Source organism: Mchenga conophoros, linkage group LG8, assembly GCF_057382185.1.
Source record: "Mchenga conophoros isolate Kocher_MC1m ecotype Shallow Benthic linkage group LG8, M_conophoros_male_GT1.1, whole genome shotgun sequence".
Taxonomy (NCBI): Eukaryota; Metazoa; Chordata; class Actinopteri; order Cichliformes; family Cichlidae; genus Mchenga; species Mchenga conophoros.
This window is the reverse complement of record NC_140533.1, coordinates 16,810,774-16,837,616: the sequence shown is the minus strand read 5'-3', so window position 1 is coordinate 16,837,616 and position 26,843 is coordinate 16,810,774. Positions and strand designations below refer to the sequence as shown.

Sequence of the window (26,843 nt, the reverse complement as noted above, 5' to 3'; positions counted from 1 at the left end):
GGAGTTTCTGGCAAAACAGAAAGTAAAATATCAGGTGACAGAGATCCTCGGGAGTCTCTGTTTTGCCTTTGTCTCATTTCCTGAAGTGCCTGTTGCTCAAACTGTCTGGCTTGTTCTTTCACTGTCAGTTTGGGTTCCAGACTTGGACTTCCCATTACGTCTGAATCCAGCCCACGATCAAAGCCTGAATCCAGGCCAGCATCTTTACTTTCTTTGAATTTGGCCTTTAGGAGCTCTAGCTCCCATTGAACGGGATCCATAACTACTTGGCGCCTCAAAGCGTCATACATCTCTCTTCGATGCAGTCTTGATGGGAGGGTCCAGCTGTGTCCACCACCTGATCCCCATCCACTGTCACTGCCGCTGTAACCACCAAACCCCACATCACACACGGGAGAGCTGAGCCTCAGCCAGGCCTCTCGAAGGCCTTTCCTGGAAGGGGAGAAATTCCCAAGAAGATCCTTTCTTCTTTGGCTTCTTCCAAGAGTCTCTGGACTACTCAAAGTCCCATCCTCATGGTAGATGGGATTTTTAATAGTCAGGGGGTTTTCATCAGAAAGAAAGGTGATGTTGGATTCAGATTTGGGGAAATTGTGGAGCACTCCTCCATTAGCAACGCACTGGCGATGGACCGCAATCGCTCTAGTGGCAAAGTCTGAGATCAGACGTTGGCGGTCACTTTCATCCAAACTGCCACCACTCCCGCCAGCACCACTGTGGTTTGAACGGCTGGTACATGGATAGAGGGGGAAAAAATGAGACAGAAAATGGAATGAAAGAAGAAATAAAAGAATTACAGATAAAATATGAGGGACAAGGGTAATAATGAATAGGAAAAATGTAGCTATATAAATCAAAGGTAAATGAAATGGAAGAAGGATTGTAGCTGAATGAAATTTAAATGAAAGCACCAATAAAACAATTACACTGATAAAAATAAAATGAAATGTTTTGCAATGAGAAGAGACAACAACAGAATCAAGAGGAAGGGTAGAAAGGCAGATAAAAGAGGACGGTCTGCTAGACCTGAGGTTGGACACGTGTAATGACAACACACCTCACAATAACAGATAAATGTAGAAAAGATCGGGAAGCAAAGGCGGAGGGATCTTAAGAGGTAAGATGTTTTTATTTCGGTGCTGTTTTTTTTTTTACCAGGGGGCCAAAAGATGGAGCACAAAAAATAGATTTGAATAACAAAGGAAACTAGATTTAAGCACACCACAAAGACGTTTCTGCAGCACTGCTATGAACGATGCCACATCTGACGGGGGGATAGATTACTGTGTCATGAGGCGTTGAGAGTATGCAGATTTTCTTACAGCAAAGGACTGGTTACGTTCTCTTCTCTCTAACAAAAGTATGTTAATCAGTGAATTCAGTAGTGTTAGTTTGTGACAGCGACGAAACTCTGCAGACTCTTGGTGTCCCATAACCATACAGCTTTAAAAGAAAATCTAACGGTTAACGCATTTGCTGTGAGATCTACCAACCTACCATGAATATAAAAAAAGAATAACTACTTACTATCCAGGACAAAATTAGAACAAAAATGTCACACATTCACAGAGTTACACTCCTCGTTACAGACACAGCTTTCAACATCCTACTCACTTTTGTCTGTCAGCGGTGGATGAGGTTGGGTGGAAGAGAGTAAATGAAGAAGATGATAAGATGTGAAGAAGATTAGATAATTAGATAAAATTAATAAAAAAAAAAAACATAAAATGGTCAGAGTTGTGAAAGATAAGAGCTCCAGGCAGTTTTAGAGAAACTTCATTTAGAATAATCTACAACAGAACTAAAAGACTGGATTATTACCCCCCCCCCCCCCCCCCACCTTTTTTTTAAATAAATGAGACCAAGATCAAGATAAGAGATCTTCAGAACTTAATACATCATTGTTAATCAATCTTTGCCTAATTAATACCATTCTAAGTGCCAAAAAGAAAGCCTAACCATCCAATCTATCTAATGCTCACTGGCTACTGACTTGAGATTGACAAGGCAGCAGCCAATGATCATGCAGTGATGTCATTGTAGCATAGTCTATCTTCTATACTTCCTATGGCTGGAACCAGCACGCTTTAAAAGGCGGAACATTTTCTTGGAAGGCTTGTTAGTTTCAGCAAACAGCGTGGTGTGCAACCACTCAGCTACTGGACAGGGAATACACTTTTTCCCCCGGTGCCTGGAGGTTTCCAGGTGGTCACTGGTTTATAGGCCTGTGTGACAGAGGCTTTATGAAGGAATAATTTGGTCAGTGTCTATAAAACATGGTAGCAGATCAGAGACAAGTAGGGGAACACTGGGATGCTGTTTTTTCTTTTTGTTTTTTTAATATATCCATAACTTTTCTGCCCTGGTTGTGCTGCTGTTGAGTGTTAATGCAGTCTTCCTTGTTTTTATGGCATTCATTTACCTTTAATAAATACTTTACTATTATACATTAAGGTATTTACTATATACTAAGATTTGACAGCTGCTTCAGGAATGGGGGCTGCAAAAAAACACCTTAAACACATTTTAGTGCTCGTCTAAGATGTACTGAAGCATTTCATTAAAAACTTTTATTTTGATGTTTTGATTAAAAAAATGTAAATAATTTACTGCTAATTTCTTTAGTTATTGCTATGTACATAAAATCATAGGGTATTATTCTGTAATTTAATTTCTTGGCTGAAATTAAGCTCTTCTCTGCTACCTAATGGCCAAGCACCATTAAAGAAAAGAAAAAAAAAAGTCCTGTATCGCCATGGATACAAGGGGACATTATGCAAATATACATATTTGAACAAATCTGGACTTATTCTACAGATCTGGTTATGTAGCCAGCCCAAGAGATGAAATATGCTGTATCACTTAATAATGTGACTATTAATTTAACATTTAAAAAACATGCTTCATTTAATGTGCTGCTAATAATAAGTTAAGAACACCTAATTTTTCACAGGTAATTGAAAACAGACATTAAAAACTAAGTCTGTCAAGAGAACAGCCAAAGATAATTACATTTAAAAAAGCCTTGAAAATCAGTCTACTGAGCAGTTTGATAATGGGCTTTAATTATAAATGTGCAAACTTTTGCACTTTGCCGGGTTTTATGGTTTTTAGAGATTCAGTGCCTGCAAGAAGGCAGAGATGCAGATACAGTAGTATAGATGTGGAAGTATTAGGGAAGAAATCCTAGTAAACACACATACACGCACAAATACAGGAAGATCCCACTTGAGTTAAACACGAGCTGCAGTTTATCAATAGAAATAATTATCGCCCGGGGCAGTCTTTATAAATCAAGGGACGCATTTATTTCAATTATCTCATATCCAAGTTCATTTCAGCACACGTTTTTCAGGGAATCGCTTGGGCTTTAATCATCTCACATCCACACACACACGCACACAATGACAAACACACATACAGTTGGAAATCCCTTGCTGTCATTAGCAGATAGTTTCTGCTATCTTGCATATGAATTGCTCTCATGTTAATGGGAGTGGGGAGGCATATCAAGGACAGGCAGGAAACCAGTGATGCATGTAATGCTGATAAGAATTCCTCTCAACTTCTCCTTAACGCTCCAGTAAGGAATTGTAAATGAACTATCTGTGTGCCTTCAGTGTATGTGTGCATGAGCAAGTCAGAAAACTTTTAGATAAAAGTTAATATGGTGTCTGTACGTACAGCTCTTATTAGAAACTTGTTTAACCAAGTCAAATGTATCAAACTAGTAACAACTGGGAATAAATTAAGCACAGTCTGGTATAAAACCGACAGAAATAAGGGACCTTTTAAGGCCACACGGAGTAAATGAGCAATAAAACCTTTTAGTTTTATTGCCCATCTAGTGAGTCGAGATAGAGGACAAAATTAATAAAAAGTTAAAGTAATTTCACAATAATTACCTAAAAGCCTATTTGTATTGCTTCAGTTTACTGTCAACGGTCCATGACCACATGATTAAACAAATAAATTGGTTGCAAAGCAAATGCAATCAAAAACAATCCGGCATGAAGGCGAGTGAGGAAAACGATTGTTTTTAAATTTGACTGACCTAATATACACTACTTGCATTTAGCACTTTAGACCGCAAGACACATTTTTAATCAAACATTCACAAGGTGCTTTATCCCATATATTTAAAAAAAATCAACTTCGCATTCATTAGCCATTTTGCTGCACCAGTTAACCTAAAAATGCATGTCTTTGGACTGTGGGTGGAAAAGAGCACCCAGTGGAAGCCCACGCAGGCACAGGGACCATCCAAACTCCAAACACAAAGCCCCAGATGGAGTTTCAACCAGCAAAATTCTTGCTGTGAGGTGACGGTGTTACCAAATGGACCATCCAAAAAGTGTGGTTTGACATTTCTAAAAATGTGTCATTAACCGCTTCCCTCCTGTTCTGGGTCCGGAGTGGTGCCATTTTTCAAAGGTTACCCATCATGGGACATTCAGTGAGAAGGCCGCCTACGACCATCATGACTAAAACAGGTGCGGGATCTGTTGGGCGTTATTTGTGTTGCATTAGATTTTAGAACAGGTTCAGTGTCACTGACTCATTATCTTATTTTTTTTTTAATGCTGATAATTTTGTGTTATGTGATAGTAAAGTTGTCAACATCTGATGGAAGCACAAGGACACCTCAGCTTATTTCTTTAACATTTTTTACTTTGACCTTAATGTTTTGCAGTTGTTACTAAACCGAATTTGAAGTTTTAGGTTTGTATAATTTTTCATGTGAATAGAATCAGTTGCCCCTGAAGTGACTGCTGCTGTAAGGCCAGATTGGCTGACATTCAGTTTTTTTTTAAAGAGAGGACATTAGTATGCATTACAATATGTAAGAAAGAGCACATAGTGATTTTCAGAGTTTATCTCTGACTGTTAACACATTCAAAACTCAGACCTTTGTTTGGTGTTAGTTTGATGCGGGGTTGCAAGGTCTGCTTGATTAATCTAAGACTGTGTTATCTGCTTGGGTCAGTTTCTCTGGCCAGTGGAAAATGTGAAATAAAGCAAAGGCCATGTCCCCTGCCTCCCCACCGATTAAAAAAAGACTACTTTCACAAAAGCCCAAAGATATTTTAACTCGGCATATAAATCCTTGAAAAGTCTCTCAGCTTAGGAGTGATTTGGGAAAGTTCAACAAAGCAACTCAAGTGTGATGATAAATCAGTGAGTTCTATTCCAGTGAAAATGCTAAAAGAAATCTCACCATGCTTTATTCAAACTACAACATTTACTACATTTTTGTATGTTTTGCTTAGTACTAAAAAACACCCAGTAACCAGACTTGTAGTTAGAGCAGCAAGCTTCCCAACAATCTGATGCAGACTGCTTTTTGTGTCAGTACAGCCTTCTTAGCATTTATTAGCTGGACATAAGACTGGCTCAAGGCTTTCTCCAATTAGTCTGATTGCAAATCTTTGCTGCCAAGTTTTTAAATATGGTTGTTCAACAAGTCTGTCAGTCATGATGATATGTGCTGATTAAGGATCAAGAACCAACACAGTCAACTTTCCCAATAATGGGTGCAAGGTTCACTGCATTTTGATTTGTTATACAAGCATGTCCAGGTGGCGATCGCTTTCCTGTCAACACTGTTTGATATGTGGTATATTTATACAGAATGTGCAAGGTTTTGTGTATACTCTCCCACCATGAAGCCTTAGTAGTTTAACAGAACCAAACTGGGATAATATTTAAATTGCAACTTTTATTCTGTTGGGAATCAAGAGTGCATGTTGAACTGCAGGAGCATGGTTCACAGCAATATTGAAAATGTGTTAAAATGGTCTGACTGCACCACAAAGCTCCCAAAGCGCCCACACTGCCAAAGTCTGAAGTTTAACAGCCGTCAAAATGTGAGCTAACGACTGTGCTTTGGCTCATCGGTTTAAATGCCACTTTCACACATCACTTACATGGCGTTGTCACCCAGCTCTTCATACAGGTTGTTGGCAGTGCCTCCCCCAGGTTTGCCTGTTGGCAGTGCCATCTGGATGCGGGCTGTTTTGGCACACTCTGCTTGACGCCTGGACAGAGCAGAGAGGAAATGCAGAGTTAGTTATCTAAAGTCAGAGCAAAGCCATTTGAACCAACCTTTGAAAACAGTGATGTAGGCATAATCAAGCACGAAGGCTCTAACTTTCTACTTTCTCTAAAATGTCTCCTCTGTGTTCTATCAACACCTTGTTATTAACAAAAAAATAATTTCACTATCCAGTGTCCGCTGTAGAGGAAACATCAGTCTGTTCTGCACTTTAGTTCTGACTAAACAATCCTAACTGAGGAAATGATTTCTGTCACATTTTCCACAGAGATTCATTAGTCCACGGGGATTAAGATGTCTGAATGTGGTAACCTATGACCTTTTCATTACTACCACAGTGAGGCTGACATTTCTGGCCTCATATTTACATTTTCCATGAGGATGCACTGTCATGACACTGGTGATCCCTTAAGATTTCCCTGCAGCGATCTGTCTAAGAATATATAAGCCTTGGCTGCAATTAGGAAATATCAGCATAACAAAATGCTAAAAAAAACCCACAAATGCAAAAGACAGTTGTGTAACACTGTATCGGAGCATGCTGCTATTGTAGTATTTTCAGATTCAGTCTTGCAGATACTGTAGCACTCTTATAATGCACTGCCAGGCTAAAAAACAATAAAAAATCACCACCTGGATAAATAAGCAAATAGGTAAGAGCCTTCTGTTGGATAATTACCACAGTGATTAATAAGTGTTGGCTTGCAATATAATATTTAATCCTAATTAATGCAGTAAATAGCTTCTTATTGCAAACTCTGGATGGAAATAAGGTTACTGCAACAATGCCACAGTGAAAATGTCTGCAAGTGCTTTTTGTGGCAGGGTAGTTTTGTTTCTCCACCCAGTAACGACAAACCTCTATTTCTTGTTGAGGTGCAGCATGTTAAAGTCCCAAACTACTCAAGTTTTAATGCATGGCATCATAAAACACGGGGGAATGCAGACGCGAGTAGTGAGAACTCAAAGTAAGTACACTGACTGAGTAATACGAATTACACAGCATAATGCAGTAAATGTTTGCTAACATCAGACGCTGCAACAATAAATTGAAATGACTGTTTAAAGTTTTATATCCTCACTTCAAATAAAAACGTAGGAGTGCTACTGTTATCCACTCTACATAATCCTGATATGCACTACTACTTGACGCACAAATGAAAACACACACACTCTAATAAAAGCATCTGCTCTGGACATTTATGCTCCATGTTCTTCAGGATTCATTTGTTTGATAGTCTGCTGTCCTCTCCGTTTCATAGCTCTTTCTGATCTCATCCATCTTATTGTACAATGAAAGTCAACAGATTAATCAAAGTGAAAGGTGTTTAAGACAGCCATGACATTAATATTTTATCTTGGGAAAATAAAAGCGGTACTCACTCTTTGAATCTGGTGGCGACAGATGCGGCAGATGAGAGAGAGAAAGATTAGTTATTATTTGAGCCATTAATCACAGTTCTTCTTGTTAGCCAAGTTTACTTACTGCAATTTACAAGCGAAGTTGGACAATTGGTCTTCATTAAAGTAATTTAGCAAAAGATACTAGTGATTATCATGCTGATGATTGCTTTTATGTTTTTTCTGTCTTCATATTCCCTCTTGTTGTCTGTTATTTGTCTCTGTTTCTCAGCAGGATAAAAGGCTCTTTCCAAAATGCACTGATTTAATTCAGATGTGTGTGTATGTGTGAAATGGTTCACGCGTGTTTGGGAGATGGATAAAATTAATAGCCTTTCACTGTGGTTAGCTAAACAAACTATTAGAATTGGCACTCTGGGGGCAGTCTGCCATGCTGAATAGTCTGGGGAACTGACTGGCCCAGGTGATGATAAACAGTGGAAAAAGAGCGACTGTCAGTTCTGTTTGACTGCCTACATGCTCTTGAAAGAAATTGATAAGTCTTCTATATGGCTTGTTATCTTTGCTACACTAGAAGTCAAATCCTCCGTTCATACTGATTAGTTTTGAGCACCTAAATGCATGCATTATAAATCTGTTGAGCCAAATTTATGCTGATGATTTAACTTCATGCACACGTTTTCCAGCCACTGACATAATTGTGCTTGAAGTGAAAATGTCAGCATCAGACATGCATTACAAAGAGCTTCAAAAGACTTTGAACCACTCCTCATTTGTTGATATTTTGCTAAAAAAAAGGGAAATCGATGCAGTAATTTATGTATTTTAACATGTGCCTATATATGAATATCTATATATACAGTATATAAGACAAAGGCAGGGTTTGTCTAACAAGCTTAAAAATCAATATCTGGTATTCTTCAACGCAGCTTGAATTCTCTTAAGTGTTTTTAATTGAGCCATTAGTTTAAATAGAGTTACCTCTCATTTCTTTACAATTCTAATAAGCTTGTTAGTGACTATTGGATAAGACCACTTTTATTCTTCAGCACAGTCTGAACTCTCTCATCCAGCTTTCTTGTCATTTCTTTAAGTAGTCTTCAGGAATATTTCTCCAGGCTTCTTGAAGCTGTTCTGTCAAGATGACCCCACACTGCTTCAGTAATGTTGAGATCTGGGCTCTGGTATGGTATCTGGTATGCTTTTACTGCACTAATAGTGGTTTTGAGATCATGGTCATCCAAAATACAGCTCATGCCAATCAGTTTTGACAAGCTCTTCAATACCACTGTGGCGTGGGTGTGGTTTCTGGCCGGCTGCAGCAGAGGGGTGACGCAGTGAGCTCCCGGGGCGGCGCAGGGGCGGGGTGAACAGGTGTGCTGGGATGTGAACGTGATTGTGACTCTTTATATGTTCACAGTGACAGTTGGAGAGAGAGGAGAGCGGACGTGACAGCGGAGCGGGAGTGTCTGTGTCCCAGTAAACAAAATCACAGTAAAACCAAACGAGTAAATAAAGAAGTGCTGTCATCACGTCCGTGTTCTGTACATGTGTAACGGGTCCAACGTCACAACCACTTACTGAAATACAGACCATGATAGAGCCTCAGCTGTGTTTTACAGTCCCTCTTTAGACTGTAGACACTGGTAACAAAAGAAAAACTTCAAATTTGGATTTATCCCTCTATAAGACCTGTTATTATTGAGTTTCAGTCCAGTTCTTATGGACTTTTTCTCACTGTTTCCCTTCCTTGAGATAATTTCTGATGGATTTCGGGTGATGATGGACCAACTGATCTATCAGGTCCTGTGTCTGGACTTTTGGGGATTTTTATATTTCACAAAGACTTGGCTTTTTAGATATTGTTAATCTTCTTTAGGTCTTCTTTGTTCTATAATTAATTTTCTAAAAATGTACAGAAACTGAACTGCAAATGAGTTAAAAAGCCAAGGAAAAACTTCAGAAAGCCAAGAGAACTATTTCCCAAGACCACTTTAACAATAACTAGAAAGTCTGGCTGCTTGGAAGCAAAAAGTAAAGAAATGAGGGGTGGTTCAAGACAACACTCACAACACTCTACAGCTGACTTAACAGATTCCTATTGTGTAAACATTTTAATCAAATGATTCATACTTGACTAATACACATTTTCACCAAGGAACTAAAACTGAATCCCAATCAAGTGAACCCCCCCCCCCCAAAAAAAAAAACAAAAACAAAACTAACAATAAAAACATGGATAAGGTGGTTCTTCATACGACCTTCCTGCCCAAACAGCTTTTTTAGCTGTAAAACAGTTTGTTCCTAATAAATAAAAAAAAATACTCTGAATGTATTTAAAAAAAAACCACTCAGTTATTTTCTAAAGTGGACGGATGTTTTTGTTTATATCAAATGTTATTCAAGCATTAAATTAATGATGCATCTGGTTTGGAGCACTTTTAGCTGTGGCTCAATATGCCAGGGGCACATTGACTCAAAATGAACAACAGTGCTCAGGTTGATTATAATGAAGAACACGGTCACTTAGTGCAGCATGCCCATATTACAGATTTTCAATGTTTTTTGAGCCACAAAGGGAAGTAATGAGCTCTATTTTAATAGCTTTGGCTACTTATTTAACTATTTGCGGGACTAGTTTGCTTTTGGTAAATTTTGGTCTGTCATTCATTTGTTGACAATAGGAAATATGCAGAGTATTATCAGCCTTATTCTTTAAACACAATCTCATCACATAAAGCATCTGTAGAATATATAAATCGTACTTACTGTTTGTAGGTGATTATGACAATCAGTATGGCGGGTACACAACAGATAATGATAATGACAGCCAGAGCCAACAGCGCCCCCTCTGTGTAGCCTACAGTCTGCACAGCTTTCTTTACACTGGTAACCACTTCAGGAGTTCGGATTTCCAAAATCCGGCCACCAGGAGGGAGAAAGGGCTGAAACTCTTTATTGATGTCCAAAAGTTTACCATCAAGAAACCTTGGATAAAAGACAAACAGTGTAACTGAGAACACGCATATCTTTTGCATATCTCAAAGTACGCAAAACAGAAATAGCATAAAAACAAGAAATTCAAGGTTAACAGTCTTAATCTTGTTTTCACTTCTCTGTTCTCTGCAACTCCCATCAAACACATATAACCTGAAGCAAAACCCTTCCACACCTTTATATAAAAGACAGTTGTAGCCAATGGGACATCATCCACTGGTTTGTGAAACCTCTAGCTGAGCAATTTGGCCTTCCCAGTTATTTGAAACTACACATCATCTTTTTGATGCAGTCTACAGATTCAGACCTGGCACTCCTGGGTAAAAGGCCCTCTTCTCAACCCAAAAGGCCACTGAGACCACTCTTACTTGCTCTTTAAGCTACTCACCTGATCCTGTCTAAAAAGGCTTAAGACCCATGTCATGGGCTAGATTATCTGAAGCCTAAAATAGAGCCAAGAAAAGGTGACAGACCTGAGTTCCCCCTCAGACTTGAATTACCATCAACTAAATGATCAGTATATATTCTTTAAACATAGAGTCACATAAAAGGAAACAATACCCTTTAAAACTCAAATATTTTATGAATTAGAATATAATAGAAATGTTTGGGTCCTTAACAGGTCTTAAAATCTGGTAAATAAAAACCCAGGAGAACAACAACACATGAAATATTACACAAATTCATTAATTATTTAACAAATACTAGGCCAAAACACACCGTTACTGCTTCCACAGGAATTAAAGGGCAGCAGCCAGCTGGTGTTAATAAAATGCAACTTGATTAACAGATCATCAGCCAGTGTGAGCACCTCTATAAAAGGAGAGGTTTTGGCAGTTTGCTGCTCTGAAGCATTCAGCTGAGTGTTACTGACATCAAAAAAGCAATTGTTGTTGCCCATCAATCTGAAAAAGGGTTATAAAGTGATTTCAAAACAATTTGAATGCCCATCAAATTGTCCATCATTCTACAGTACGAAATGTTATTTATAAGTGAAAAACATTCAAGGCAGTTGCCAATCTTACCTGCAAATTCAACCCAAGGTCAGAAATTTTGAAAAACCCAAGAGCTACATCTCAGACTTTACAAGCCTCAGTTAGCAAGTTAAATGTTAAAATACAAGACAGTGCAATTAGAAAAAGACTAAAGGGATATGGCCTGTTTGTAAGGATTGTCAAAGAAAGCATCTTCTCTCTAAAACGGGATATAGTCGAACAGTTTAGGTTGAATCTGAGGAAACCACAAGACATCTGGAGGAATGGCCTTTGGACAAACAAGATCATAGTGCAGATATCTGGTCAAAATGCAGAGCGTCATATTGGGTAGAAACTGAAGCACATGCTGACTGTCAAGCACAGTGATGCAGGTATGATGATGTGGGCTTCTTTTTCAGCCACAGGATTTGGGCCTCTTGTAGTCACTGAGTCGACCATGAACTGCTCTGTATACTGTACATGCTTTTATAAGTATTCTACAGTCAAAAGTGAGGCCATCACTCTGACAGTTGAATCCCAAAAAGCTGATTCTGTTCATCTGGATGTAGCATTTTCAGTGGGAGAAATGTTTCATCATTCATCCAAGTGACAACTGCTGCCTAAGAAAAGACCCTTAGTGGTCCCAAATGTGTCAGGAGTATCAGAACCATTTAGATGTATTTTCTCTCAACACTGCGTCTCTGTAGCTTTCAAACCCCAAATTAGGGGGGTTTAGCGCCTAAGGGTACATCTGTCACCATCTTACAATGCTGTGATTGCAGACATTCCCCAGCTCTCTGTGAATGGTACTCATGGCCATTGATTGATGGTCTTTGACCAGTGGTTGCTGATCAATGGTCATGACAATTTGCATATCAAGGAACTGACCTCACAGCACATTGTTCATCAGTTGTGCTAGGTTCAGTCATTGTGCAAATGTACTGCTTATAAGGTTGGTAAACCTGCAGTCAGCTGAGACTGAAGAAGTCACTTGGATGAGTGCTGAAACATTTCTCCCACTGAAAACGCTACGTCCAGATGAACAGAATCAACTTTTTGGGGTTTAATTACCTGGATGATTGAGCATGCATCAAAACTGACAGCTAAAGTGGGTAAAGCAGACCAATGATCCCAAACACAGCAGCAAGTCTGCAACAAAGGGTTGCAATAGCCTAGTCAAGGTCGAGACCTCAGCACAACTGAAATGTAGGAGGATAAACGACTGCCTGCAAAATCTCAATGAACTGAAGCATTTCTATAAAGAAAAACCCCCTGCAACAATGTGAGAGACGGAGAAAAATCACACAGAAAACAATTACTTCAAGTTATTGCTGTTAAAGATGGTTCTAGCTACTCAACCATTGGGTTGTTCTTAGTTTTTCACACACTGTCTCTGGATGTTGGCTCAGTTTTTGTTCAATAAATGATAGCATGGTGTAATATGTCATGTGTTGTGGTTCACCTGTGAATTTTAAGAGCTGCTAAGGACAAGAAAATAAATTATTATGTCCTGATATGTAAAAACTTACTTTTTACCATGACTGCATAGAATAGCCCTTTATTGTTATTGTACATGTACAACACAACTATAGGATGTAGCCTAACCCAGTTTTAATTGCAAAGCCACGTAGATTAGTTTCTGTTCTTTTCTACATATAAAGCTAGCTTGTTGGTAAAGTTCTTACTTGTAGAGCTCCTGCCTTGATACAGCTCTATTCGTCAGTGGGTCGATGGCATAAATCATAAGGTCTGACTTGGTGTAGTCTTCCTGCTCCATCCCATCCCCATGGCGGTGAGGCCCGATGGTTTCCACGACAACCTTTGCTCCTGGTATCTGTTCCTGGACATAGCGTTCCAAAATGCTGAGGATTGAAAAGATTGGATTTTGATATACAGCATCAAAGCATTATAACCCCTTCAGTATTCCCAGCATGACATCCACATACACACATTAATGTAGAGAAAAATACTGTTTCTTAGATCCAAACAAGTTCTCATATATATGGACAGATAAAGCCGTCAGACTCCAAACACACCACATCACACATACATACACACACACCACCACATGCACATTTAAAAAAAAATCCTGTCAGCCAGGCAGACTCCTGCTGAGCAGTATTGATTTCTGTCCCCCCAGAAACACCTGCTCACAGCAGGAACTCTAACTCATGTGTGTCTGCATGTGCATGTGCATGTGAATCAGACAGAAAAGATGACAAGTGCTTTAAAACATCATTAACAAATTATACTGTATTTGCGAGGCAAAACAAAGCATCAGTCCAGCACCAGCTGTGCAGAGTACTTGCTACGTGTCACAGAAAGGCCCACTGTTGACTGTGTATATAAAATATCATATCATGCAGTGATTTACGCATTTTGTGTTTTGCTTGACTGTCGTCACACAAAAGAAAATGCATTTAGTGTTTTACTTTCCAGCTGCCACTGATGTGGGGATAAGGTCAGGTACTTTGAATATAGCAAGTGATATTTTACAGAATGTAGAGAGAGTAGGAGGCAGAAAAAGGGGATGACGGATAGCATAGGTAACAAAATAGCTAATGTTTGCTGTTAGAGGCTTTCAAATACCCTTTAAAATTGCTCTCAACAAAAGAGAAAACAATACAAAAGCTGTTCAGTACTGTGAAAAAGTTTTTAGTTACCGCTCATTTCTTTCTATTTTGCTTCCAAGTAACCAGATTTTCTTTCAATTTTTAAAGTGGTCTTGAGCAATAGTTCTCCAGGCTTTCAGAGTTTTTCTTTGGATACTGGCTGTTGTTTTCATCCCACTTCTTCTGGCTGACCACTTTCAGAGAAATTGTTCTTTTACGTTTGTTTGTTTGTTTGTTAGGCAATAACTGACCTATGAATCATTCAAGGACAGAAAAAAAGGAAAGAAACCTGGACAAGTGGATGAAAAAAGAAAAACTGGCATGCCTAAAAAATTATCTACAGCAGGTGAACTGTATGTGGCAGTCAATAAAACAGGAAAGACTCAGCAAACATGACACAGGACAGGTGTGCTGTCCTGTGTCAGCCTCATCAGAAATGGTTTCAGTGGAGAAATTACACAAATTACAAAAGAAGTGGAGTCAAAAGCAGTGGACACAGGTCTGATGAACTTTTAACTGAAATTGCAATCAGTATTTATGGAGGTCAGGAGAGAGGTGAGTGTCTCAATGTATCTACAACGTGGTAGAACTGATGAGATTATGAATGTAGAAATGTACTGGGGATTATGATCCACCATGCAGTGCTATCTGAAAAGTATCTGAGTGGGATTGGTTTTGTTTTTCAGCATGCCACTGATGCCAAGCAGACTGCCGGTGTAGCAAAAGCATACCTGGATAGAAAAACACACAGTGGAACATTATCAGTCATGGATTGGCCTCCCATGAGCCTGAACCTCATGCAGTGTAGGATCATCTTGGCAGAGAACACAACAAAAACCAGCCAACATCCAAAGAAGAGCTCTGAATGTTGTTCAAGAAGCCTGGAGAACTATTCCTGAAGACTATGCAAAGATTTTACAAAAACTAAAAAAAAATTCAGAGAGAGTTGAGGCTGTTTTGAAGAATAAAAGTGGTAATATTCACTTTCGAGCTTGTTAGTATTGCAAAGAAATGAAAGGGAGCTCAAGACTTTTGCACAGCACTGTATTAAAACTAGTAGCTCTTAACGTCAATTAAAAACGAACAATTGCCATTGTGCACTCTGTAACTGTGGTGGTTTGCATGTGACTGTTATAGAGATTGTGTTCTAATTTAATGAAACACTTGAGATCTTATTCTTACAAGGACATTTTCGGAAATCATTATAAGAGCACATCTAAAATTTAAAGACAAGAGTGTTTTTGCTCTTTAACTACTGCTGTTGAAAACCCCATGCGACAATTAGAGTTTAAGTCCCTCCTGTGGGGAGACACCATCGCTAAATCAATACAAGGACTTCAAACTGTGCAAACTCGAAATAAATCAATTTGTGACTAAAACTTAATTTCAATGCTGAAAAGTACACTTAGTCTGAAAACTTTTACAAGAGTTCTCTTCTTGTTGCTTGCACAGAGCTTGATTTGTCTTTCACTTTTGTTACCTTGCTACTTGATGACACTGCAGGTAAGTATTTTAAGGTAACCAGCAGTCTAGTTTTGATCTGTCTTATCAAATCTAGTAAAACACATTATCCAAGCACCAAGTGAAAAAGGTGTCAAAAAGTATATCCCTTTTCTTTCCAAGCTCCTTTATTGTCTAAGGAGCTTGGAAAGAAAAGCATCTGGACTTCAGTTTCCTTGAAGACGCTTCACCTCTCATCCGAGACGCTTCTTCAGTTCTACGAGCAACTGGTGGAGAGTCCCAGGTTGTAAGCCCTCCCCAAGAGAGTCATGGAAGCCCTATTGATCCTCTACCTAATTGCACGAGCCCAGATGCTTTCTCTTAGAACTGAAGAAGCTTCTCGATGAGAGGTGAAGAGTCTTCAAGGAAAGTCCAGATGCTTTTCTTTCCCAGGTCCTTAGACTACGATGACCTGGATGACCGAGAACCTTCAGAGAACTATTAGCCCTTACTGTTTTGACGCTCAAGATACCATTACCAAGCTATATTGCTAAAGGGCTAAAGGTATGTTAACATACCAAGCTAGTATTTCTCTCTTTAGCAAATAAAAAACAACCTTTTGCACACTTGATGTTCCTGTATATACTGCCTGTCTGAAGTCCATTCCCATCCCTCTCAATCCCTCTGGGATTCATACGTAGACTTTGACGAAGCCATCCCATTATTATACTTGGACACAAGCTATAAGGCTTCCACCACTACTATACTTTACATATGAAGTTCCTTTTGTAAAAAGCTTTCTTTGGTATGTGCTAGAACAATTTACTGCTTCTTTGGCCAAACACTGCTATGTTTAATGTTTTTTTCGTCCAGAGAAGATTCTTCTAAAGGACTAAAAGTTCTTTGCAAAACTGTACTTTTGCTTTAATAAGGTTTTTGGACAGCAAAGACTTTTTCTGGCACACCTGACACACAGGTCAAATTTATCTCTTTCTGGTGTGCAGCCATGCCCTTTGACAGCTGGAATAGTTACCAGGAGGCTCCTGCTGGCAGTCGGTTAAAATAAGGGATGATTTCTCTTAGAGTGAAATTATTTATTTCAAATAGAGCTCTTTCAATCTTGGTGTGTTGATGCCACACATTTCAGCAGGAAAGAAAACACCTGACCTTCATATATTTAAGTGCAGGACCGTTTATTAAAATCCACTGCTTCAGAGAGGATTAGAAGTTTGCCTCTGCAAACACCAAAACTCTTCCTACAGATTTTTTTCTTTCTTAGATAAACTACATTCATCAAGTTGGATGTACAAATGGTTAAACCCAAGCTTTTTGCTCTATTGTCAAAAGCATCAAACGTTACCTCAGAAGCTTCTCTTTGTTTTTCTCCACGTACGTAGGAGGGACATTTGATACAACGACCTGCATGTCCAGCTGGTTCACGACTGACACCTACACAACAGGAGAGGAAAACTGAGATAAAAACCTGCTGAAGCACTTAAAATAAACCAAAAATAACATCCTGTGCTCTGATTTCGGTGCATCTTAACAGACAGAACTTCCACATGTTTGTAAATGCAGTCAAATGAATAACATTTCCCTTCTACAGCACACAAAATGTGCTTCAGGTTTGCCACAAATTGAATTTGTTTTTACACTTACCTGCTAAAGGATGTATGTGGCAGTGTAAGGGAGCAGTGGAACACATGTAATTTAGCAGTTTGATTACATATTTTTTTATAGCTTGTTGGTGGTTGGACTACGTTCATATTTGCATAGTGTACTTTGCCATTATTTTGTCTAGGGTACTACAGAACCTGCAAGCAATTAACTTGACTATATTGGATGTAAATTAGTCACATGTATTAATTATTCACAAATCAAGCCTTCTTTAGAAGTGACGTGGTTAACTGAGCAACCTTAGACTATAATTTTTTAGGTTAAAGGCAGGTGTCAGACTAGTAGACACAAGATGCAGAGATTAAAGTGGGATGTGTTATTTTTTTTGCCTTATGTGGGACCTTTGTGCGAACAAGTAGGAACTCAGATGAGCAACATTTTTTTTACTAATATGTGATGTTTTTGTACTACATTTCATAAGGGTTTCTTATGAAATGGGCACTCTCACTCTTGTCATATTTTTTAGAAAAATGAGTTCAAACTACTCTCTCATTAGCTTTAGTTAACCAAAGACGATTTCTCCCTGCAGGCATCGTTTTGCTGTGTTTACTTGTTCCAGTAAGAAGTCATTAGCAGCTTGGAAAACTATCCTTTCAGTGCAGCTTCCTTCACACTATCCTATGAGCAATAAAAATCTCATTGCACTAATCATGTCACCCAGTTCATTTTAGGTTGGACGCCTTAAAAAAAGTAATCGTAAACCTGCCATTAAAATGTAATCATTGTGAAAAAAACATAAATTATACATACCACTATGTCTGCTTTGCTGCTGTGTCCTTGACCATAGTTGTCTGTAGCAACCACCTCAAACTTAAAATACGACCTCCTCATATTGCGGTACATGATAGCAGTCTTCACAACGCCGCTGTACGGTTCAATGATAAAGCCATCTTTGGTGTCTTTAGTGTCTTTACTAGCTGGAGGGGGGACGATCAGACGGTATATTATAGAACTGTAGTTACCAGTGTCTTTGTCCAGGGCCTGGAAAATAAGAAAAATAAGGACCATTAGATGGTATTACTGTGATCATAATTACACCGCCAAGCATTACCATAATCACTGTCATTATGAAATGTCATCATCATCATGCACACAAACACTATGATCAAGCCACTGTTGTCTTTTTGGGATTTTTTGTAAAACAAATTCCATACGCTGTAATTATTATAATGCTGTTGGTCTGCTCTTTGCCTCCTTACCATCATCATTTCAGTCCAGGAGTTTGACACTATACAAGACACTGTCATGTACACTGAGTAGCGCAGGACTGATAGTGTGTCTCAGCTTTTACTCATCATGAGGTCACATATTATTTTTGCTTTTCTGGATTTTAAAACCTGTTCAAAGGCTTTCAGTTCTTTCATTTTTTTTAATGTGATATAATTCTGAATCAGAGGAAGGGTAAAAAGAATCCTTTGAAATCTGAGCAGATCATTTAATCTATGATTCTGGCTAACTATCATGTCTCTCCCTTGTTCAATATACATGCAAATCTCACATTAAAATCCAGACACACTCTCAGACAGACATTGATTTTATGCAGGGTTATTATAAGAAGGGCTAGAAATGTAGATATAGACACCCGCCACATCAAAGGTAAGATATGGTAGATAAAAACAAAGTAAAATGTTTTTTTTCATAGCTAGGGAATAAAGAAGCAACAAAAAAGAAACAAAGGTAATAAGGAGAAAGATGAGATCGGGAAGGGGGGCGTACTGAAGGAAGAACAAATGTATACATCTTTTTCATTTTCTGGGTTCTTCCTTGCAGAGATGAGGGTAACTTTTCAGCAATACATTAAAATGTGCACTAGTGAGAAGAGCTGCTTTAAACTGTACAGGGTGCAGGTCTCTCTGCTGCACCTATGAAGAGATATGTCCAAATCCAAGCAGGTCTGTGTCGTTCTAAAGTCGCAGTTTATTTGCCTTTGCACCTGTACACTTACCCAACTTCCTGTAAACATGAAATATATGAAATATGTGGGCACAAATGAATAATTGAGCAATAGCTGCAAACATTTTAATATACTCATGCCCTGCACACCTAAGAATTATTCAGAAGCATTTTGCACAGATGACGCCAGCACTTGGTGAGCAAGGTAGTACTCAACCCAGAAGCAACGATGCATCATCTAGCGAGGCATCCTGATCAAACAGATGCTGTTCCCATTAAAAAAAAAAAAGAAAAAAAAAAGATTGGATTGTAGCTCTGCTGTTTACCTTGTAATTGCCTTGATGGAGGAAAAAAAAAGTCCCAGCACTGGAAACTCTGATGGATTATTAAAGCTGGACTTTCTGTCTAGTATATTTTCATTTTATCAGTACCCATAACAACACAACCTCACCAAGCAGGGCTTTGCTTTAAGGCAATTTCTGGTCAACACACTAGTTAAAAGAGAGAAAGAAGCTTAAATGTCAAAGATTTACACAGCTGGAAAAGTAGAAATAGCTACATTCAGCTGGGTTTACCACATCACATAGTTCTGCATGTATGATTTAGCAGTTTTACACAACCCCAAAGGGGATTTATGTCTCCAGCTGGAAGTGAACCAGTGATTTTATTTTGCCAAGCAAATATGTAAACCACCACACTACGGAGGCAGAAGTGCATCTGGAAAAACATTTTTAACGGGCAAAAAGTGAAATTAATGAATTTAGAAAAAAATAATGGAGATGACTGAGCTTGATTGCTGATGTAGTCTAATCAATATTTGAATTATGGCATCCTCTGAGGGACAAAATAACACATCAACTCCTCCATGTGCAAATTGTAAACCCTAAAGGCAGAAACGTCCTGCATGTAGCAACACACAGACAAAAAAAACCATTTTGTCTGAAGAAGACGATTTGCATGCTTCAGACAGATGAGATAGGATTATTCATAATTAAGATTGGAAAAGCACATTTCTCAAAGTTACTCTGAAGCTTTTGTCTCACTCCCTTTTTCATTTTGATGCTACCATGTGTACAGCTAGCATCCCTGTCCATCTTTCTAGTCACTCCCTGCTGTTATCTATTCATCCATCATAGATCATGTATGTCTTCCCTGCTTTTTTTCAGTCCAGTCAGTTTGTCTCTCAGCAGGGTGTCAGCTCTTCTTATCTAACCATCAATCCTTTCTCCTCCTTTAACCTTTAGATATATTGCCTCACTCTGTGGCAATTGAGCCTGCAACCAGTTTTTCTCTCTCAGTTTATTTAAATTGTTTAAAAAGCTGGTTCCTGTAATCCAGCTTCAACCAAACATAGTTCTAACCCATACAAAACCCATATGTAAGCCCCAAACCTCAGGTGTTTGAAGCAGAGGAATAGCAAATTGAGACACTCGGTTCATGAGTGAGAAAAGCACATCGTCTGAACTTGTGAAACATGCTCTCCTGATGCTCTCATCGTTCCTGTCACTCTCGCTGGAATGATCTAATGAAGGAGGAATATCTAAGAATGATCTTAAAAACAGTAATGAAATATTAAAGCGCATACTTTTCTGCCAGGGACCCTGACTGGGTCTCTTGTGGCATCCAGGCTCATTAAAACATATTGCAATTTCTAAGATAGAGGCTGAAAGAGATAGGCTCCGTGACCCATTTAGGGTCCTGAAAGGCATTTTAATAATACGCTCAAGTTGTTTACAGTTACATGAATCTTTGTAGCAGTCAGGTATACCAAAGGGAAACAGAGAGATTTCTCAATCAACAGAGAAAGAAAAAACATACCTATCAATCATGATTTTTGTAATACTTGAATAATTTTAAAACAAGAAAAAAAATCTATTTCCAAACAAGCACTGTGTAAGCAGTACCTTACAATATAGTAAAATCCATACTACAAGCCTACAAAGTACATAAATCGGGGTCTTGTTTTAAGCCTCTACTGTAATTAGCAATTTGAACTGTGTGTTTTATGCTATTTGTGTTAATAGGCATATCTTTGTGTAGTTGTACCTGTACTTGCAAGACTGAGGTGAAGGTTTTGGAGTCTTCTGCAACTCCTCCAATGTAGAGAGGTCTAGTGAATTCTGGCGCATGGTCATTTTCATCCTGGACATCAATCACCACTTTAGCTGTGTTAGCTAGAAAACAGAAACACAAAATACACATTGTGATACACTTTTCCATAAAGGAGTGCTTTTGTGAAACACATACAAGGACAAGCAAAAGCTTGACTGGCTGCAGTGCTGTAGCACCAGTAATTTCATCATTCAGGTTCACGTCAGCAGATTGTTAATCGAGCTAGCTAGAGTTAGCCGATAGCTAAAATAATAGCAATGGCCTAAAATACTATGGTCAAGGTTCAAAATGGAGCTTCACAAACCAAAAGGAGACATCCCAGTGAGTACATCATATTTTATATAGAGTCTATGCCTGTGTCGCATAACAGATGTGTTTCAGGTTGTGGAACATTAATCAGATTTACTCTGATCCATGTTATGAGTTCAAGACATCCCTTTTAGATTTGATCACTTTCTTTTTGGCCCTGTAAAACTTGAATCATAAAATAACTGCCAGAAAATTGTAATTTTTTAAGTATTTATTGAAACTTCAGACTATTTCAATTTGCATATATCTGTTTTAATTTGTATCATTTTTGCTACATTTGGCATTTTTTGTCCAATTTATTGCTTACAAATGTATTGTTTCAGTGTTATTAGGTGTTTCAAATTGATTTGAAAGTTAGATTTTTGTGGTTTACGTTCATATTATCATATCCGCTCATTGGCCATAGCTTCTAAAAGAATGCCACTTGATTTAGATTTATGTTAAAAGCACATTGCGTACTCCTAGGAAGTGCATATGTACAGTATAGGCAAGTTGGTGTATCCAAAACTTGTCTGACAATGAATAAGAGTTTAAAATTTACAGCTAGAGTTACAACTTATTGCCACCATTAGCAAAGGTGAAAAAAAACCTCTCCCAACCAACCAACCCCCCCAAAAAACACCAAAAACAAAAGAAAAGCTCCGAGTTAAAGTAACTAATCACAAGCATTTCCCTTCATCAACAGCTATGATTAATTCGGCTACAATTAAAAACTTCGAATGAAAAATCTGATTAAAAGAATCTCCTCATCTCTTTCATCAGTACTCTGATGGTGGGCTCTCATCAGATTTCATTAAAAAACTTTGGTATTGCAAACCATCCCAAACATCTATGCTTCCATTTTGATTCAAATGTCCCTAAAAAGTCATTGGCGTGCTGTGGTATGTGCTGTGGTACCGAGACTGTTCAATGAATGTTCTATGTATTGCATTGAGAAGCTGGAAAACAAACTGCATTTTCAGGGCATTCAAAGGATTTCAAAACATGGGTTAGTTAAGCGAACAATGACTAAAGGACTTCAAGTTCATCATCTGAAAGTATGTAGTGAGATATTTAAGACACTTCTCAATGTGGAGTATGCAAGTAATGGAGCAATAACATTGACCTGAAGGATCTGATCTGATTTTTGAGACATGTGTCAAGAAATCTCAACCCTTAATGATAACTGACCGCATCAGAGACGTCTTGGCCTTTCCAAGGCAACTGTCTTCACAAGCAATGTCTTTGCCAAGATTACAAACCAGATTTTGCATCAATAATTCATGTTTTAGTACTGAAAACACACACACAGAAAAAGCTGCTTTAAATGTCTTACATATCCTTTAAATATTCAGTATAAGCTACTGTGTTTTGTATTTGTTAATTGTACCTCAGAATGACTCACATTCAGTCTTTATCTGGCCATGAACAAGAAATTCAGAATCACACCCACGGAAAACTGCATCATAATAAATCAACCCGAGGGTTAAAAGGTGAATCATGTCAGAAAGACAGCACAAACCCAGGATTGTGAACTTTTGTTTACTTCAATACAGACAAAAGAAGAAAAAAAAATCCCTTAATAAACTTGCACTGCTGACAGGATAAAGCAAACAATATTCAGCTTATCTTTAACAGGCATCCTTAAAACACAAGCGCAAAACATATAGTTTCAAGCCATATCTTCACTTGAATTAAGAAGCAGGATTAACATATTGTTGAAATCTCCTATTGATTTGTTTCCTGATTAAAATGCGCACCAAGAAGAACTGAAGGAGTTCTGCTAATGACTACAATGACTTGTAGCTTTAATCCCAGCAGAATTCTTCAATTCAAATCGTTTAAATGAAACAAGAACAGCATGTGGTAAACACTATAATTAAGGAAGAGAGACCTTGGTAGCTGAACATCAATTAAGAAGAATGCAGATATGTTTTCAAAGCAAAAACACCAGCAGGCAGATGGAAATTGCAGAAACAAGAGGCAGAAACAATTAAAGAGGGGAAGGAAAGCCACAATTTCAGTTTTAGTCAACACTTGATCTCACATGCAATTGTGGCAACAAAAAAAGTAAAAAGAAAGACTTGAAAACTTAGATTACAGCTGGTTTACCACTGAACTGACCTGCACAGATCACTGAGTACCAATGCTTGGGACAGACTGGAAAAAGTTACAGCTTTACAGATATGATCTTCAATCTTCCAACCCGCTTGCCAGCTTATTTTCCCACTTTGATCATAGCAAACACTCTTTGACATTTGAGAAATAAATTCTAGGCAGTTATATAATTGCACATGTGCCGAGACCTCGAGTGAGAGGCAATGAGACACACATCTAGCTTTTTTTAAAAAAAATCAACATCAACAGTGAGGGCAACAAACTGGCAAAACCTGCAGCTTTGATAGAAATCTAAGCGAGAAGAAAAAGTTGCTTTAAAGGCAACACTAACTGACAAGGTAGAGTATAATAAAAAGTAGAGCTTTGTAGAGCGTGTGCAAGGTGAAAGTTTTAACACATGCACTGCAGCTCTGAACGTGTTGTGACATTTCCCTCATGAAGATGCATATGATAATGCAAATGTTGAACCGGTCAGAAAATAATGTTTAACCTGTCAGAGCTCAGGACAAAGTATGTGTGATGTCAGATGTCAGTTTGAGAATACTAAATCTTCCCTCCTAGACATTCCACGGTAATCTGTGAGTGATGTTATTGTAAGGTGGAAGCATTTAGGAACCACAACAACTCATTCATGACGTTTGCTGAGCTATGCAGAAGTTACCAGTGCTCTGCTCACTGTGAACAAGCAGATGTCCAAAACTCCTCTAGCGTTAACATCAGCAGAAAACTGTGCACCAGGAGCTTCATTGGATGGCATTTCATAGCTGACCAGCTCATGTAGGTGGCCCGGTGCTTTTTTCCATATAGTGCACCAGTATATTAAAAAAGGTCATGAGGTGTCCTGTCATCAGGCACTTACTTTTTGAGGGAGCTCGCAGGTTTGAAGACACCACTCTCATGGAGTCCGCCTCTACCTTCAAAACATAGCTGGCATTGGTCTCATAGTCCAGGGGCTTGGCAGTGTAAATGACTCCTGTTGTTTCATTTAAAGCAAACACACCTGGGTAGAACAAGACAGAACAATTAAGAAAGATAGAAGGGTGGCATATAGTTCCATAATGTTCAGTTAGTGAGTGGGATGCCGACAGCTAGTGAGTAGCGTTTTATAGGATGAAGTGGAAGTCATATAATGTCTCCTGAGCATACAGTGATAGATTTTGAGCTCCACAACCGAACACAGGAAAACTCTGTATAACCAGCTCTAAGTTTACTCACCACCCTCGTTGCCTTCGATGATGGAGTACACGATAGTTTGATTGACAGCAGATGCTAAGATGACTCCCACTGGGGTTCCAACAGCAGCCTCCTCGCTGACTGGCAGAAACCTGGCAATGGATCAGTCAATCAATACAAACTGATGAGAAAATGAAATATGTATGTGTACACTGTGGGCCAACCTTTTCTCAAAGGGTAATCACATTTTGGCAAGTTCAGTAGACATGAGAGTTGAATCTGTAAACTTCCAAGATATTCTTTTTTTCCTTCCTTCATGCTTACAGTTATATGATCCTTCAAACCCCAGAGACAAAGTCTATAAGTAGTGTTTACATTTTTAAAAAACTGGATTGTATAACAAATGCGTAAGAAGTTGCTCTTCGAAACTGCACTTAGAGATAAAGCAAGACGTGGCTGCTGAACAACAGCTTTTTTAAAAAATGCATTTAATAAACAAATTCACTTAATCTTTGACAACACTCCTGTTTATATTCCTCAGTACAGTAATGTCAGACACCATAGATCAGTGCATTGCTGTTCTCCAGCCATATGTCAGTTATTGTTAGGATGCCTGGGTCGTTGACCCAGGGTTTTTGAGTTTATTATATTATTTATAATTTCTAGTCTTTGGGTTTTTGTTAGAGTTATGTCTTATGGTTTGTCTCTGTGTAATCCTTAGTTGCTGTCTTCCCTGTCCGCTATATCCCCGTGTCCAGTCAGTGTCTGTGTCTGCCCTGGTCCCACGTCTCTGTTCCCTCTGTTGTAGTGCCTGCATGTGAGTCTGTGTCTTTGTTCAGTCTGTGTTATGTGTTTCCTGTTTTACTTTGAAGGTCTCTGTCTTATCTCAGTGTGTTCAGTTTACGCTTCCTTGTCTCGTCAGTTCTGATTTGCCCAGCTGTGTTTCCCTCCTGTTGTCCATTCACTGATTGCTCCCTCTATGTATTTAAGCCCTGTGTTTCAGTTTGTCATTGTCGTGATCTACCCTTATCTTGCTGTGTGTTCTGTGTAAGGTTATTTTGTAGTCTTAGTTTTGTTACCCTTTTTGAGTTCAGCATTAAAGCTGTTTTGAGTTCAAGTTTTGTCTTCGGAGTCTGCATTTTGGGTCCTTTTCCTGCCTGCACACAGCCGTCACATAACAGTTATAGGATGCCAATGACAGTGTGACAAAACACAGCAGTCAAAACAGCCTCTGCTCTCACTGATAACATGAGTTGCACACAAAGAATAAAGTCAGTAAGGACGTTCTTTAAGCATCTATGTGTTTTTTGTAAAGTCCGATGTTCAACTGAGAACAAATAATAAAATATGCAAACTAACTGAATGGCATTTGTTCAGGCATCCTACAAAATACAGCTGAATCAGCAACCAGCAGAACAGCTTATGGATCAGCTGTTACCCTTTTATAAATCCTAATAGCAAATCAACAGGCTGCTCCATGTAAGTCGCTTTAGCCTTGCAGATGCAAAGCTGCTTTGCAACCCACCTCGCCTCCTTTTCATGCCATGTCTGATCTAATCAGTGCCATGTTTTTGTCAGTGCATTCTCTAATGTGGGATGTTGCTGCTTCTCTCATTGGCTTAACATTCAGTTGGACAGGTGGGCAGATCCAAAAATACAGTCAAAGAGCCAAATGTGACAGAAAAAAACCCAGAGCATCAATGGCATAGCAGCTCATCTGATTTATCACAGTTCACAGGTTATTGGCCGTAAAACGACTAATATGATCTTGACCTTGATCACTGTGTGTAATATTTACTAAAAACGCTGCAGGAGGAGTGATGATTCTTGTGATTTGTGGACAAGCTCATTGACCCATTGGCTAATCATCTTTAAACTTCTGCTGAATTTAAATAAAGGGTTTAATTCCTGTTTAACCAATTAACTCGTAACTAATAACAACACAGTTAATTCCCATCATTTAAAACAGAGAAAATCCTCCATTTCAGAAGCTGGAGCCTGCACATCCATCATATTTGTGCCTAACACATTAAAAATATGTGATTATTAAAATAAATCAGTCTGTAGTTATTTTCTGCTGATATACCTATGGACTAAATAACAAATTAGTAGATGATCAATCCCACCTTAATTAGTGATATA

The 26,843-nt window shown here is 38.6% G+C and overlaps 1 protein-coding gene across 1 annotated transcript in view; it reads right to left on the bottom strand.

Annotated features, from left to right (window-relative positions):
* LOC146568505 (protocadherin-15-like) overlaps nucleotides 1-26,843 on the bottom strand; it is a 235,777-nt gene that overhangs the window by 27,421 nt on the left and 181,513 nt on the right. The window contains exons 27-34 of the mRNA XM_085284578.1: nucleotides 24,744-24,853; nucleotides 24,388-24,528; nucleotides 21,057-21,184; nucleotides 17,868-18,098; nucleotides 16,801-16,889; nucleotides 13,074-13,250; nucleotides 10,187-10,405; nucleotides 5,928-6,038 (exon numbers count right to left, since the gene is read on the bottom strand). Of these exons, the coding sequence (XP_085140704.1) occupies nucleotides 5,928-6,038; nucleotides 10,187-10,405; nucleotides 13,074-13,250; nucleotides 16,801-16,889; nucleotides 17,868-18,098; nucleotides 21,057-21,184; nucleotides 24,388-24,528; nucleotides 24,744-24,853 (1,206 nt within the window). The remainder of the gene's footprint in view (nucleotides 1-5,927; nucleotides 6,039-10,186; nucleotides 10,406-13,073; nucleotides 13,251-16,800; nucleotides 16,890-17,867; nucleotides 18,099-21,056; nucleotides 21,185-24,387; nucleotides 24,529-24,743; nucleotides 24,854-26,843) is intronic.